Raw genomic sequence first — 16,509 nt, forward strand, 5'->3', positions numbered from 1 at the left:
TAATCTTATGTATAAAATTAAATTATTTTTAAGCTTCTAATCTTCAAAATGAAAGCTATGCTTCCTTTTTTTTTGCAAAATTTAAAAATTAGATTTTTAAGCTAAATTTATGTGCAATACAAAAAAAAATTTTTTTTTGTTAGTGTGTCATTTGTTTTCTTGCTCAATTATTGTTATTAAAATATTGTTTGCCTTAATCTTTTTGTTTTATTTTTGGAAAACATTATTATTAAGACAGTTTATTAAATATTGAATTTCACAAAATTATCTATCTCATCTATGAAAAAAAAATGTGTTTATTATAGCATTTTCAACTTTATTGTTAAATTGATATACGGTAACACTACATTTAGATTTTTTATTTTTATATTTCTAAATGATTATTTTAATTTAAGGTGAAATTTTAATATTATTTTTAATTTTCTATTTTTTTAAATTCTATAAAACTCTAAAATTTTTATCATATCACAAATCTATAAATGTATGTGTATATAAGTTATAAATTGTAACTTAAGATTAATAATACAAGTTTTTGATTTAATGAAAAACTCAATTCAAAATAATGCGAAAACAAATTTAGAAAGCACTTGGAAAATTATTCATAAAATTTCATATTTAAAAATTAAAAATAATCCAATTTATTTTGAATCATAAGAAGAATGATCATATACGAAACGAACTCAATAAAAATATGAATATTCAAAAAATACTTGAGTAGTATTGAGCAAGAATGAGAAATTATTATAAGATGGAAAATTCTGAGCCGGAATTTACGATGGAACGAGTATATTTTCATTGTTATAATGTCAAAATTAATTTGCAAATTGAATCTTTAATTTGCAGCAGTTATTGGCTTTGAGAAGAAGGTTTCAGGTCACAGCTAAAAGGAAAATCTACTTGATAGAAATCAGAATTGTGATCGAATGAAATTGTATGGTAAAATTTAATTCACGTAGTTCAGAATGCTAGAAAACCGGAGAAGTAAAAATATTCACAAAATGGAATAAGAATTATTTGTTAAGTTAATGAGCTCTTAAACAGATGTATTTAATGTAATAGTTCGTTTATTTATTGAATAGTTCCCAAAAATTTTAGTTCAATCTTTTAAAATCCTTGTTCGTATTATAACCTCCTTATGATTGTCTTGGATCATCTCACAAAAAATTGTAAAAAAAAAAAACAAATATATTGTTGATAGATTTTACTATTAAAATCTTAAATGCTATTAGTGCCTCATATTGTTATAGTATTGATTTTTAGGATTTCGAATTAGTCGTATTTATGTTATTTATTGTTTTTTTATGCAAATTTTTTGTTATTTCTTTTATGATATTGTTATTTACAAAAATATTAAATTTTAGCTATGTTCGGTCATCATTAAACTTAATTGTAAAATTCCTTTGCAATAGTGTATTAAATCTCCTGAACCCCAAGCGACTATTACCGAACGGTGTATGATATGTTGTGGTGGTTGTTGTAACCGCAACCGTTGGCATTTCGGTTGGGGCCAGGAGCAATCCTCACGTTTTAACAAATTTATAAACTATTAAAAATACCAAAAAGCTAACCATAACTAAAACAATAGCAGTAATAACTTTTGCAAATGTATTTAAACCAGATTCATTTGGATTTAATGGTCTTGTAGTACTTTGAGTATTTGAACGACGTCTTTTAGTTGCTAAACCGCGTGCTAATGCTGGAAATGCTAATGATTGTGTAAAAGTTAATTTATGTATAGATTCACTAAGTGAATATGGTCCAACGGAGCCTCTAGCAGCTGCTCTCAATAGAGCATATTCTAAATCTAAGGCATCAAATAATGAATAACGTGCTGTCATAGTTGAAGATCTACGACGTTCCAAATTATGACGATGATTTGACGAACGTTGTTCACGATCTGATTGCGGTTGTAACCATGGATCCGAAACACGTTGTGTTGGTGTTGTACCTAAACTAACTGCAGCAACTGATGTCAATGATGATGTTGTACTAGAACTTGCTGTACATAAACCAATACCAGTTATGCCAGAACCAGGTAAACCACCATTATTATTAAATTCCGTCATATCTTCCAAAGAAGTTTGGTCTGGTGATGTTAAAGCATGTTGATGTTGTTGTTGCATTTGCATTCGTAATGCAAATAAACGAGCATGATCCGGATGTAAAAGTGCACTTGATTTCCTTCGAGCATTTGACAAATTTGGTGAACCAGCTGTTGGAGTTGTTGATGGAGAAGCACTTGCAGATATTGTTGCACCTGGCGGACAAGGCAGTGCATTCGGGGATGGGGATGCCTGTACAGATTCAATACCAGAATCTCCAGCATGTAATGTATCACAGTATAGAGAATGTCGACGTTTACTACTATTGTTATTACTACCACTTAAATTATTACTACTATTTGGTTGTTTTGCTGATATTGTGGCTGCTGTTTGGTGACTTGTATCACTACTACTTGTACCAGCATCATTACTACTTGTTATTGAATTAAGTTGCTGATTGCATTGTGTATCTTCAGTTATTGCTGGGAAAATAAAGCTCGAACCATCCGCTTCTCCACGTGGAGAATCCTACAGTATTTTAAAAAAAAAAAAAATATCTACAATTAAAATATCTTACTTATTTAATAATTAAATATTTACCTGACTTGGCCAAACTTGTAGTAAAGGCAAAGAACATGTTGGTTTAGAGTTTAACTGCTGCTGAGATTGTGTAGTATGATATTTATTATCATCACTACAGCCAACACCCAATGGATCATTGATGAAAGGGATAATTCGTGTAGGACTTTCGTATCCGGTCGAGTCCTCTGATGATGTTGTTTTTGGCGAACGCCAAAATCTTTTTAGACGCAATTCGCGTCTTTTTTCTTGCTTCTGAAAAGAAATGTGTAGAGAAAATAAATTAGTCTATTATTTTTTTCGTTTTACGTTGTAACTATTTAACATTATATATGTATTTAATTCTTAATTTTCTTTAGAGATGGTAAAACAATAAGCCTCCGCATCGTCTCATAAGAAAATATCCTTATAAGAAAATTCCGTCTTATAAGAAAATTCTAATTTAAAATCAATTCACTGAATCATGTTTATTATAAAATCTTAAGTGAAAGTTCAATTTATTATCCTATCATCATTACCACTATTCTACTTTTATAAATATGTTTTGTCATACTTTTTACATTTTATGTGAATGTCAAATGCATTAAGAACAGTTATGAACCCTAAATAATTATTTTAAATGACCTGAAAATGACTTGTGAAATGCATTTCATTGTCTTTCACATATTTTTTTATACCCGTACGAACGTATGTTCGAAGGGTATACTAAATTTGCCTTACCGTTTGTAACGCTAAGAAATAACGGTGTTAGATATAGACTCAAGTGTATGTTTTTGATCAGCGTCAAATTCTGAGTTGATTTAGCTTTGTCTGTCCGTCCGTCCGTCCGTCCGTCCGTCCGTCCGTCCGTCCGTCCGTCCGTCCGAACGATAACTCAAAAACTAATTGAGCTAAGTTGACCAAATTTTCACAAATGATTTATTGTAGTAAGTGCCAGAACCCTATTTAAATTGGGCATGATCGGGGTTCCGGTTCGGGTAGCTGCCATACAACTTCAAAATTTATTTGGCTATATCTCAAAAACTATAAAAGCTGTGATATTGAGATTTCACACAAGTGAATATATTAGTAGGGCCGATGTGTCTGGTAAAAGTCGTTGAAATTACTTGGCTCCTTCTGGTACCTGCCATACAACTTCAAAAGTTATTTAGCTATATCTCAGAAACTATTAAAGTTATGGTATTGAAATTTCACACAAACGAATATATTAGTAGGGCCAATATGCCACATAAAAGTCGTTGAAATTACTTGGTTCCTTCTGGTACCTGCCATACAACTTCAAAAGTTATTTAGCTATATCTCAGAAACTATTAAAGTTATGGTATTGAAATTTCACACAAACGAATATATTAGTAGGGCCAATATGCCACATAAAAGTCGTTGAAATTACTTGGCTTCTTCTGGTACCTGCCATACAACTTCAAAAGTTATTTGACTATATCTCAGAAACTATAAAAGCTGTGATATTGAGATTTCACAAAAGTGAGTATATTAGTAGGGCCGATGTGCTTGATAAAATTTGCTAAAATTTCTTGGCTCTTTCTGCTAGCTGCCATACAACATCAGTAGTAGTTTGGCACAACCAGTATTTTGAATAACACATAGTACTGAAATTTTGCATAAATTAATATGGTAATACGGCAACTTAAAGTCATAGTCTGCCCCATAGTTAGTTATGGCACATTAGTTATTCGCACATAGGATAACAAATTCGTACGGGTATCACAGAGTTGACAAGGTCAACTCTATTATTTTTTTTCATTATTGTCATCAACGTTAGTATTGTATATGAAATTAATATTGCACTTACTCATACTCGTATAACAACTGAATATATTAGACTCATGAAAAAAAAGTTATGGTTCCAAACAGAATGAAAAATTTCTGTAATTAGTGACAAAAGTATTCATCATTTAAAACTAAAACTTTTATTAAAATCTTAATAGCCAACAGCTGACATTTCAAATAAATAATTTTTTTTTTGTCATTTTCTATATTCCAAAAATTATTTTTAATTTTTTTCATAATTTTCTCTATGAGGTGATTTTAATTTTCATATTTAACTTATTATTATTCATAAAGAGAAGAAAAGATTAAAATTTCATAATTTTATGAAAAAACAAATTGAAAACTTAGACTTGTGTCACGTGTGTTTAATCAGCTATGATGGACGATTCAATAAATTTGTTTATACTGAAATTCTGAAATTAGCAATTTATGAATATTTTTAAAATGAAAATGGATTTTAAAACAAAAAGTTTGTAAGTTTTTGTAATTTTATCAAAAATGTAAACTTGAAAGAGTTTAAAAACTCTTTCAAGATGGCTTTTTTTGAATAGGTTTTTGTCAGTTAAAAATACCTAACAAAAATAAACTAAACAATTATTTTGATAGACACTTCAACCTGACAAAGAACTATTTAAAAATTGCCTCGTCACTCTTGGATTATATTTTTATTATTTGGAGAAACTGACGGTCATTATAGATAAATCAAAAAAAAATTTCACTGTGGAAAGGGATTTTTCTGATTTTAAGACATCTTTAAAATTGTACAAAAAACAATTTTTTTGTATGCTAAAAATCGTCGTGGTGGCAGCAAATATTTTAATAATTTTCTTTGTGGCCTTTGTTGACAGTAACGTTTCAGGTCATTTTAACTCACGTGGCAGTGAGAATGTTAGAAAAGAGTTAGAGAAGAGTGGGAAAGAGTAGAGAAGACATTAGAAATGAAATTTCTAATCTCTTCTCTAAACACTCTCATAGTTTTGTTATAAATAGAATTGTTTTGTAAAAACAGAAGGAGGCGCAATTAAACGAACTGATAGAATGCAATTAAGAAGCATATTTCTTTTCCTAATTTTGTTTGAGATATTTTTAAGATTATTTTCAAAATCTTCAAAATTATATAATTGTTGAATGTCATTTTTTTACATATCCTAACATTTCCACCTACTTGAACACTTTATTCATGTAAACAATGCTTTGAAATAAGAAGATTTTTTAAAAAATTTTCAAAAATCTGAAGCACAATAAATCAAGTTCTTAAATTTTATGAGTGAAATTCATATCAACATAATTTTGTTTTTCAATTTTCTATTAAAATACTAGAAACTTAAAAAATAAACATAAAAGTTTCGCAAAAAGAAACGGTTTGTTTTAATATTCAAATTGATTATGGAGAATTTAGCAATAAGGTACAGAAATAGCTATAATCTCAGATCTTCCATAAATGTAGAATGTTGCTCTGCGGTAGTATTGTGTATTTTTCTCTTTTCAGTTAAAATATTTACGGAAACAAATAATATTAAATGTGTCAGTATATTTATTTCGGATGGCATTATTTAATCCCCTATTCGTTAGCTACATTAAAGTACTAGAATATTTTTAATTTTCAAAAGGAATACTATATTATTGTGAAGCATTAATATTGCATAACTTTAGATATTGCCATCCGATTTTGTTTTTTATATGTGACTCTTACATAGAGTCGCCATTGGTTGAAAAGTCTAATACACATAATTTAATATTAACACTGTTTGACTCTTAATTTATAACGTATCTTCAATTATGAGTTCAAATATTTCGACCTTATTTTTCAAAAAAAAAAAAAATTAAAAATGTTAAGAATGAATATTTTGGCAGAATTTAAAATTATAATTGAATATTATGTATGTATGATTCAAAGCTTGATTACAAATTAATTCTAGCATTTTTCTTTTTGTATTATAATCTAATGAAAATTTGTCAAAATTTCTCAAATTAACAAAATTTTCTTTCATTATTGAATATTTATAGTACATGTATAGACTATGTATGAACATATGTATAGGTCAATATATATGTATAGGTCATTTATGTATGTATATTTGATGTGTGTTCGAAAACTATACATTCATTATTTATTCAAATGAAAAAATTTCTTAATATCCTTTTCAAAAAATATATAAAAATATTTACCTGATATGTTGTGTATCCTTTATTATTTTGTGCATAAGTCTATGTACATATAGATATACTCGTATATAGAAACATAAATTTTCAAATAAATTGAATACAAAATGTTATTAGTCCTGAAGCAGCAGATTGAAGTCTTTTCAAGGAATCATATAATATGAAGCTGCACATATACACACATATATGTATAGACATTTAAAGAACTGATGATGTTTTCAACAAAAATAATTTTATGATGTTGATTTAGTTTGATATTGATATTTTATAAACATACAAACATCTAGTTTTGAACTTTAATATAAAAATTTCTCTTACGATAGCATTTTGAACTTTTGAATGCTTTGACCATATGGAGGGTTTATTTTGCATAATATTATTTATGTGGGTATAAATTTGTATATATATTTATGTTATTTGGATTTTAGCCAAAAAATTTATATGCCTCGTCGAATAAAATTGTTTCTTAATGATTTTTGTTTTATGGATGATTTTGTTCAAAACTATTTAAATGGAAAACTTTTTACATATTTAAAATTTTTGAACTTATTCAACTGTGTTTGTTTCTTTGTAGGATTTTCAATGATTTATTGTTGAATATCACCTTTGAAATTTTTGTTTAGGTTAGTTAATAGCCATTAAATGGTGTAGGACAACATAATATTTTCTTTATCTTTTACTATAACCTACTAAATTTTTTGTTAAAGAAAATATTTTATATAACATATGTTTTATGAATTGTATGTAATAGTAATCATTAATCTTTGAAAAAATATTTGCATATGGAAATTTGGATGGTGAGCAATTAATAACATTTTACAGAATGATATCGTATTGTGGTTAGAAAAGTTCATTAGGAAAAAACGAATGTTGCCTGTTGCTGGTGCGTTTTTTAAAAAACAATTACGAATTCTAATAAATCTATTTGTATCAATTTGAGCGAAAGGATTGCAAAAGATTGTGAAACTGATAATGTTTCTAATGCACTTTTTTTTAATATTTTGAGAAAATCAATAATTTTTTTTTTGATATTTATAAGATATGGCCAAAATCGCTATTAAATTCAATATTTAAAATTTATTTAATACCCTTTTTAATTAAATAAGTGCACACAGGAGAATTTATTAAATATATGCACAATATATTGTATGGATGTCTGCAAAAACGAAAGCATTCCAGAAATATTTCAATTAATCATCACGTGGAAGACATTTAAAAAATTAGTATAAACTATATTATAAAGGACAATATGGAACTTCAGAGAAAATTGAGTTAAATTTAAATGGAAATATGCCAGAAAATTGACAGTAAACAAAATTTTCGAGATATTTTATGTAGCCACATAATTAAGTAAAAAATCTGATGAAGTTCTAATAGTTTAATAATATTCCTATATTTAGTTAGACAAAATGCTATGAAATTGTTATGGAACCCTTTTGAATAACTTTTGACAATTATATAACACTGCGTACGGGACAAATGTGTCAAGCCAAATGAACAAATTAAACCATTTAAAACGCGTTTTTATTGTATTTTGTTCTGCAATAATAGAAAAGATTTTGTCTCTATTATCGTACATTTTTAGTAATTTTTAACATAATTGATAAATTATTGAATTTGCAAATTCAACAAGAATATTAAAAAAAACCAAATTTATTTTTAAACCAAAAAATTCTAAAAGGAAATTTAAAAGTTTTCTATAAAATAAATTCATAAATTTTTGGAAGAGTGCCAAAATATTTGAAGAAACTTATAAAAGAATTTTCTAAAATGACTTAAAAAAAATGAAGTTTTCATAAAGTGAACTTTTTCATTTTTTCAAAATGAAAATAATTTAGCTTAAATGCTAATATTGAAATTTTCTGTAAGATTTACTCTCCTTTATATGGAAGCAACTTAAAAGAATATTAGATGACTTTTTTCAATTTTATGAATAAACATAAGAAAGAATAAAATGGTAGAAAGCTGAATAAAGAAAATTTGTTTAAAAAAAGATGGAAAAAGAAAATTGTTTGGGTTAAAAGTCAAACTAATATTAATAATATAGATTTCTCTATCGTGACTCTCTATTTTATAAATCTGTTAAGATTTTTGACTAATTCATATATACATACAAACTATTATACGGCATGAATTGAACGTTTTTCATTGTTAAATTTTTCAATATTTGCAAAATTTATATTAAATTTATTATTTAAAACTTTAGGAAAAATTTTAAAAAGAATTGCTATTTTTTATTTAGAATACGAAATTGATTAATATAAAATATGTGAGAATTAAATCATATCCTAGAAATTCATTGTTTTTCGTAGAGAAAAATTTCGTTAAAAATTGTGAAATATTTTATTGTCAACACGTGTTTAGTTCTTAAATTACAGATTTAGTTGTTATGTTTTACTGCTTTATAAAAATTTTGGATTTAATACAAAAATTCTTTATATTCGATTTCGGAACTAATCGAAATACCATATGGATATTAAAATAGAATTTTAAATTATGGAGAAATTGAATTTTTAATTTGTAAAATTTATAAAACTTTGAATGATTAAAAATTTTGCTTAAAAATAAATCTTAAATTGGAAAATGGATAAATTTTTGTTATGAAAATTAAAATCCTGAATTATCTTCTCCTCATAAAATAGTTTCTTTTATAATTTAAAAATAGTTTCTCTTAATATTTTTAAATTTTTTAATAATTTCACGTAATTTTAACTAATTTAATACTTTTTGTTTTTCTCTCCCATCAATCATTGTGACATTTAATATAATAATAAATTGCGGTCATTTCATTGTCAAAACTGTCAAAAAAATTATGTTATCAATCGTACACAATTTTTTACTCTATTTTTCGCCATTTTAATAAAAAACTAATGAGGTTGTCTAAAAATAATAATAAATTTTTTATTTATAATCACCAACATTTTTCATAAAAAAAAAATTGTATTTCACCTTCAATAATGATGACTATTAAATTTGATAAAACTAAAATAACATTTTTTCTTTTTTAATAATTTCATAGTATAATATAAAATGAAAAATTATAAATGACCCTTATAAACCGTCAAATATACACCATCCAATTCAAGGCTAACAAAAAAGAAAAAAAAATATTTAGAATAAAACAAAAAGTTATTAAAAAACACCTGAATAACACACCACACTCTCCTTCTCTCTTTAATCTCTTAAATGATTTCACCATTAATTTGCATTAAAAAACACTGGTAGAAATGAAATAAAGTTGGGTCAAAACAACGGTCTGTAAAGAAACACTTTTTCGTTAAGTAACTGAAAATTCTGCGCTTAAAAACGAATAAAATGTAAAATTTTTCAAATAATTGCATATACTTAGGCTAAATCAAGAAATATAATTGAGAGAGGCATTAACATAATTGTGAATAATTATATTTAATTAAATAATTACGTAATTTACCGTTAGCTGTCTGCATTTACAGAAATTTGGAAAAGTCTGCAGTTTCGGAAATATAAGGTGCCGAAAAATATTTAAGAACTTCTATCGGTGGTAACTTGAGAGGGAATGGTGATGTAAAAAAAGTTTCTTCAAACAATTTTTTAATATCCAATGGCCGCTAAAATTTCAGACACCCATAATTTATAGTTTGAAATAAAAACGATATAAAAATATAACGAAAAAACTGGGTTTCAGATAACGAATAATTTCATCGGCCATTTTGTCATTTCCATGCGCAACTATGCCATATTACGGTAGAAAGCCACTTTTTTTTTGCGTTTGTAGAATTAAAAAAATATTTGTGGTTTGATTACAATAAATAATAAAACCTGGCACTTTTAAGACTTTGAGAGCCTATCGATTTTTACTACAAAAATAAGTTTCTAGTAAAGATCTGCTTATAGATAAAATTTCAGCTGTCTATCTTAAAACGGGTACACGGACGGGCGGACTGAGTGAAACTACTTATTCTTTGCAAATATTTTTTTAAATATGCTAAAAAAGAAAGTAGCAATATTGAAAATAATAACGTAAATTTGACCGAAAAAGTATATTGAGAAAAGAAATTTTATATTCAATGTACGAGGGGAAGAAAAAGAAGTAAAAAACAGGTGAAATAAATGTTAAAAAGACTAAGTATTTCAATTTCCAACTGTTGTTTTTAGTTGATATTAGTAGAAGACAAAAGATATACAAAATTGTATTTAATTTGGTCAAGTGTATAACAATAACGTATAAAATTAAATTTAAGTTGAAACAAAATGAAGAACCTAAGAAATGGTAGGGTAGTTGAGCTAAATAAACGCTAATGTGCAAAAAAGCAAACTTTGTAATCGCGTTTTATAGGGAAAAAATTACCTTTAGTTTTTAGAAAATTATTTTCAATATTTTTTTAAAGTATAATTCTTTTGAATATTACTATTTAAGTGCTATATTATCCTACCCTTAGTGTAATTTAAGCTTGAATAGATTTCTACGAAAAAGAAAATTTGAGTAATTTTACATCATTATAATAAACTTTTCCTTAAATTAAATTATATAATATTGTATTTCGATCCAGATAATCTTTAAATTAAATGAAAACGATTAAAATATAATTGAGTTTATGTACGTTAAAGACAATCGATATTTTATCCTCATTACCTAGAATGTTACTTTTTAAATCTTATGGATCAGAGAATTATTCAATTAAAATTTTAGTAATGTGTGAGTAATTATAGGAATATAAGTAAGTAATTATAGGAATTTATACGATTTTTCTTGTGTGCCTAGTTTTTTGGTTCAAAAACTTAATTTTAAATTAGCTCAAGACTACTAGTACCCGAGGTAGTTTCTAAAATTAAAGAAATCATTTTTAAAGATTTAAAATGGGTTTAAAAAATTTGAAGAACACTATTATTTTATAAAACAGAAAGCAAAAATTGTGGCTGAAATTATACACTCTTTGACATACTATGAGTATTGTATGAACTTGTACAAGTTCAATGGTACCTTATACAAAAAATATAATTTTATAGTTTCGAGTATGGAAATTCTAAAATTTTCAAGAAAAAAATATTAAATAAAAAGTATTTATTAAAAAATATTTTACCTGCATTTTTTTCAATCCTTTTTAGTGTTCTCATCCCCAGTTTTGACGATATTATTTTCTATATACTTTGTTGATTTACAAGCCCAATAATTTCAGGTTCTTGAAAAATATTCAATCTACAAAGAAACAAGAATAAAGTAAAAAAATTTGAATGTATGTATAAAATATTTGCATGCAAGTGAGTATATTAATTAAGTTATATGGGTACATAGATTTATTTTCCACAATATATACAAAAATACATAAGTAAAAAATATATGTAATATTTTAGGCTCTTAGAGAATTTCTGTCAGAGAATTTATTGATTGAATAATCCCTTACAACTGTAGTTAGGCCGGTATTTAAAAATTAAATAATTTATAAAAGAATGTAAAATAAGATATATATGAGTGTATGTATTAATATATATGTATACACCATGTATGTGGAAATGAAACTTTCAAATTCTTATTTAATATCCTTATAAATTTACTTGTTTTGTAGTTAAAGGTGATAAAGAAGGAAAAACTAAAATATTTGTGATCACAATATTTTACTTAATTTAAAATTATGCATAAATTGCTATATAGTACAATCATATATTAATATATGCAGTTTATATAAGAACATAATTTTATTCTGAATACAATAATTATTTGGAAAATATTGTCCATTCAAATATCTTCGCGTTATAGAGTAAATTTAATGGGTAATAACGCAAAAATTCGACCATTGATAAATAATTTATGAGATAGTACATTTTAAAAATATAAATTGTAAAATTATGTACAGGGTTTCCGAGAATCGAAGGAGTTTCCGAAGCAGAATGGTAAAATGACTACATACGAACAAAAAATACCTTCTCGAGTTATGAGAAAAATACCGCTAGAAGGGGAATTTAATGAGCATAAACAATGTAAACTTTACCTGTCATACATAATATTATATCCCGAGTTATCACTAAAAATGTGAACATTAAACGATTTTTAAAAATTCAAACTTTGAGTATCTATAACACGAGAACGGGGGCCCAAAAAGTAAAATATCGCTCAGTGTTCTTTGTCGTTCGAAGTTATTCACCTTACTTTGTCGGTCCATTAAGTCTTGAACACTCTGTATTTACCTAATTACTCATTAATAATATTTTAGAAGTAAAACTTTCCAAGATGTATTTTAGATTCTGATTTTAAATTATTAAATTTTAAAATAATTCTCATGAATTTAGATAGAAAGTAATTACACAAAGGGTAAAGTTTATACTATAAAGCTTATTAAAATTAAAAAAGAAAATTTAAATTAAAGTTAATGAATCTACAAATTTTTAAATATTTAGAATTTATTCCAGGTATTAGACAGCAACTCAACGTATTCTAGTAAAATTTGTAATCAATAAACGAAGCGTTAAATTATGAAAAGGATCTGGGAAAAAATTTCCAATACAAAGAATTTTCATTCGAATGAAAATCAAATATTAATTTGAAAATAAAGTTTTCCATTTAAAATAATTCTTTTTTTGTCCTTTCATCAGAAAATTTCAAATACAAAAAATTATTTTTCCAAAATACTACAATAAACGTTTTTTTTTTTTTTGTTGAAATGGAAAACTTTGAAAAGAAAATTAATTATAAACAAAAGTTTTATAATGTGAAGGATTTTCATTTTAAAATTTATTCTTTTGAATAATTTTAATTTGGATTTTTAATATATACATACTTACATAATTATTGTATATAGGTGTATAAAATAAAATTATTAATGGATTGGGAGCTTTTTTTATTTAAAATAGAAAACAGTTATATTTATTAATAACAACACTATTTATATAAGAATTATTAACGAGCCATTGTAAATCTTAAAATGGCGATTTTTTTTAAAAGAATTTTGAATTTAAGAAAATATTTTTAAAGATTGAGCTTTCTTTGGCGTGAAAGGATTTTATGTGAATTATTGTGATTGATATTTAAGATTAAAAAAAATATGAGAGTCAGGATTTTATAATTAAAGAAAATGAAAAATTAAATATAATTTGACTGACAGAATGACAGCTTTAAAATTCTGCATTTAATTTGAAATTTTTATATTTGTATTAAGAAATTTTGTTCTTGCATCAGAATAGTTGCTTGCGAATAAGCTAGTTTTATATTTTATAATGGTGTTATAAAAGCCATAACAGTGTGCTAATGCTGAAAAACTGTTTAAAATCGAATCAATAATTAATGGCATCGTTAAAATAATTTTATTTAATTTAACAAACCCTTAAATTGCAATATGGGAATCAAAACTTCTCTTAACTCAAATCAGGGGATAGCGAAAATAATTGTACAATTATTAGGATATAAAATACCCTATCAAAATTAAATCAGGAATTATTTATTTAGCATATTTTTTCGTTTTATTGGGGATTCCTGAAATTTTTCTCTACAAAATGTGCTCCATACCTGACACATATTTTATATTCTATAATTAATGTAAATTCTTAAATGCTACGCATAACTCAAATATCTAGATTATAATTGACGTACACGTAATATTCAATTAAATTTAATTTTAAAAAATAATTCTTTTGAGATACTTAACTGCTCAATTAATTTTCCTACTGTACACATAAAAATAAATTTAATTTATTCTTAATTCAAAATTATTATATAAGAAGAATTGTCGTGCTGCTATATGTTCTGTTTTTAATTATAGAATCACAAGTTTTGTGAATTAATATCAAAAAATTAAAATTATTAAAAAGTAAATATTAAAACGAGAATAGGTATATAGGGTTGACCGTGTTCACTCTGTTACAGCCCGCACGTGCCTCACTGTTTTACACGTACTCCAGATTTAAGCAATGCAATTTCAATAGCTTCAGTAATATATTATAACGAAGTGGCTATATTATAACGAATATATTATAACGAAGTAGAAGTTGTATGGCAGCTACTATTAACCATCAAGGATTTTCAGCTATTTTTATTAAATGTAATTAAATAATAAAACATTTACTTGTGCGAAATTTCAATACTGTAAGTTCTATATTTTCTGAGATCTAGCCAAATAACTTTTGCAGTTTTAGGACAACTGCTCGAACCACTGCCTCGATTATATCCAATGTAAATAGGGTACTGATATAAATTATTTGTAAAAATTTGTCGTGGTTAGCTGAATTAGTTTTTGAGTGTTAATTGGAACGGACTGTCCGTCCGTTAATGTCCGTTTTATGTCGGACGGACAGTCCGACATAAAACATAATATACTTAAGTCTTTATCTCAGACTATTATTTCTTACTATTACAAATGGCAAGGTAAATTTATTAAAAATTTCAATTAATTTATTTTTATTTGATAATATCAAAGAATCAATTTTTTTTTATATAATTTTGCTATTTTAAAAAATCTATAATTAAATTTAATTTATTTTTTTAATATTAAACACATTAATTTAAATGAATAAATTTTTTTTTTTAAATCTTGTGTTTAAGATTGCAGAAACTTTTCACTTGTAATTAAGATGAAAATGTATTTTTTTATTTTGTTTCAAAAAACGTAAATTGTTTTAATTAATTGGAATGAAAGCGCGTTCTTAAAATAAATATAATCAACACATTATACAAACAAGTAAAAACGTTTCAGTATGAACCGGTATGAACCGATTGAATTATACCCTGCACCTTTCGTTGTTGTATAGCAATTACTCAAACCTGTGAAATCATTCTATAGAAACTTCACGGATATGTCTGACCTATAACTGAACATACAACTAATAAGTTTCATGAATCTGACTTTATTATTTTTCCAAATATTTAAAATTAGCTTTTGGAGTTGTATGGCAGGTATCTAAACCTGCCAAGCAATTCCACTAAAACTTCGCTAATATATCTGATCTATAATTGGACACACAACTGCCAAGTTTCATGAATCTAACGTTATTACTTTTCCAAATATTTAAAATAAGCTTTTGGACTTGTACGGGAGCTACTCGAACCTGTCAAGCAATTCCACCAAAACTTCAGAAATATCTTTAACCTATAATTGGAGACACAACTGCCAAGTTTCATGAATTTGACTTTATTATTTTTCCAAATATTTAAAATTAGCTTTTGGAGTTGTATGGCAGGTACCCGAACCTGCCAAGCAATTCCTCCAAAACTTCAAAAACTATCTTTGACCTATAATTGGACACACGACTGCCAAGTTTCAAGAATCTGACTTTATTATTTTGCCGAATATAAAAAATTTGCTTTTGGAGTTGTATGGCAGCCACCCGAACCGATGCAGCTATCTCATTAAAATTTTTAGAGCATATGTAGAATATAATTGGACACATGTATACAAAATTTTATATTTGTACCTTTATTAGTTTTTGAAATATTTAAAATAAACTCTTTGAGTTGTATGGCAGCTACCCGAACCCGTTGTCGGAATTGGTCCAATAACAATAGGGTTCGTCCTTGGCACAAAAGAAGCAACTTGTGAAAGTTTGGTGTCGATTGCATTATTCGTTTTTGACATGTCTAAATCGACGCAGAATTTTACGCTGAGCAAGAATATATATATATGTCCATACCGCAGATGACTCCTTCAAGTAGTTACAAACTCCATACCAAAGTTAATATACCCTTCACGAAGTGCAGGGTATAAAAACACGAAAAATAAAATATTAAATTTTAATTCAAACGAATCACGTTTTGACTATTAAATACAGAAATGAATATATAAATACAATACATATAGTGATTCCAAGAATCACCATCAACCAATAATTCAGCAAGAAGAAGAGAAACAAGAATAAAATATCTCCTTAAACATAACTTTTAATTTATCTCCTTGTACGAAAGTTTTTTTAATGTAAAATAATTATTGTATACATTTTCTCTAATTATATATTCCTTTTTATTTGAAAAATTACC

At 26.0% G+C, this 16,509-nt stretch overlaps 1 protein-coding gene across 1 annotated transcript; it reads right to left on the reverse strand.

Annotated features, from left to right (window-relative positions):
• Positions 1-597: 597 nt before the first annotated feature.
• On the reverse strand, positions 598-11,744 carry LOC129613665 (uncharacterized). Its single transcript, XM_055527821.1, has 3 exons — positions 11,633-11,744; positions 2,643-2,876; positions 598-2,570 (listed from the first exon to the last, which is right to left on the reverse strand). The coding sequence occupies exons 1-3, from the start codon at positions 11,636-11,638 to the stop codon at positions 1,521-1,523; spliced, it is 1,290 nt and encodes a 429-aa protein (XP_055383796.1). The 5' UTR covers positions 11,639-11,744; the 3' UTR covers positions 598-1,520.
• Between the last annotated feature and the right edge of the window lie 4,765 nt (positions 11,745-16,509).

Source organism: Condylostylus longicornis, unplaced genomic scaffold (genome assembly GCF_029603195.1).
Source record: "Condylostylus longicornis isolate FDR11 unplaced genomic scaffold, ASM2960319v2 ptg000085l, whole genome shotgun sequence".
NCBI lineage: Eukaryota > Metazoa > Arthropoda > Insecta > Diptera > Dolichopodidae > Condylostylus > Condylostylus longicornis.

What these genes read in the sequence shown, in the direction of transcription:
- LOC129613665 (XM_055527821.1), bottom strand. An exon ending in TACAAGTTTGGCCAAGTCAG is followed by an intron (nt 2,571 to 2,642) that starts GTAAATATTTAA and finishes AAAATACTGTAG; the next exon opens with GATTCTCCACGTGGAGAAGC.